The following is a 239-nucleotide window of genomic DNA, read 5'->3' as shown; positions in this document are numbered from 1 at the left end:
CGCCCAGCGGGCCGCTTCTTTCTTGCTTGCCAGCACTTTAGACTCCCGCTGCCCTCTCACGTAGAGCTGGACGCGGTAGCCATTCAGATGGGGTTTGATGCTCGCCATCCCCCAATTGTGGGGAGTTTCATGGGGAGTTCAACTGTAAAAGAGGGTAGAAAACCGTAAGCGATGCCAAGAGAATATTAGAGTAACCTATTGAAAACCGTGAAAAAACGTTATAGACTGTTTTTACACTG

The 239-nt window shown here is 49.4% G+C and overlaps 1 protein-coding gene across 1 annotated transcript in view; it reads right to left on the bottom strand.

The window, feature by feature from the left end:
* The window catches only part of LOC108779297 (putative integrase/recombinase HI_1414), a 975-nt gene extending 867 nt beyond the window's left edge, over positions 1-108 (bottom strand). Inside the window, exon 1 of the mRNA XM_018546684.1 lies at positions 61-108. Coding sequence (XP_018402186.1) covers positions 61-108 — 48 coding nt within the window. The remainder of the gene's footprint in view (positions 1-60) is intronic.
* Between the last annotated feature and the right edge of the window lie 131 nt (positions 109-239).

This window comes from Cyphomyrmex costatus, unplaced genomic scaffold (genome assembly GCF_001594065.2).
Source record: "Cyphomyrmex costatus isolate MS0001 unplaced genomic scaffold, Ccosl1.0 scaffold5724, whole genome shotgun sequence".
NCBI lineage: Eukaryota > Metazoa > Arthropoda > Insecta > Hymenoptera > Formicidae > Cyphomyrmex > Cyphomyrmex costatus.
This window is presented reverse-complemented; position numbering and strand designations above follow the sequence as displayed.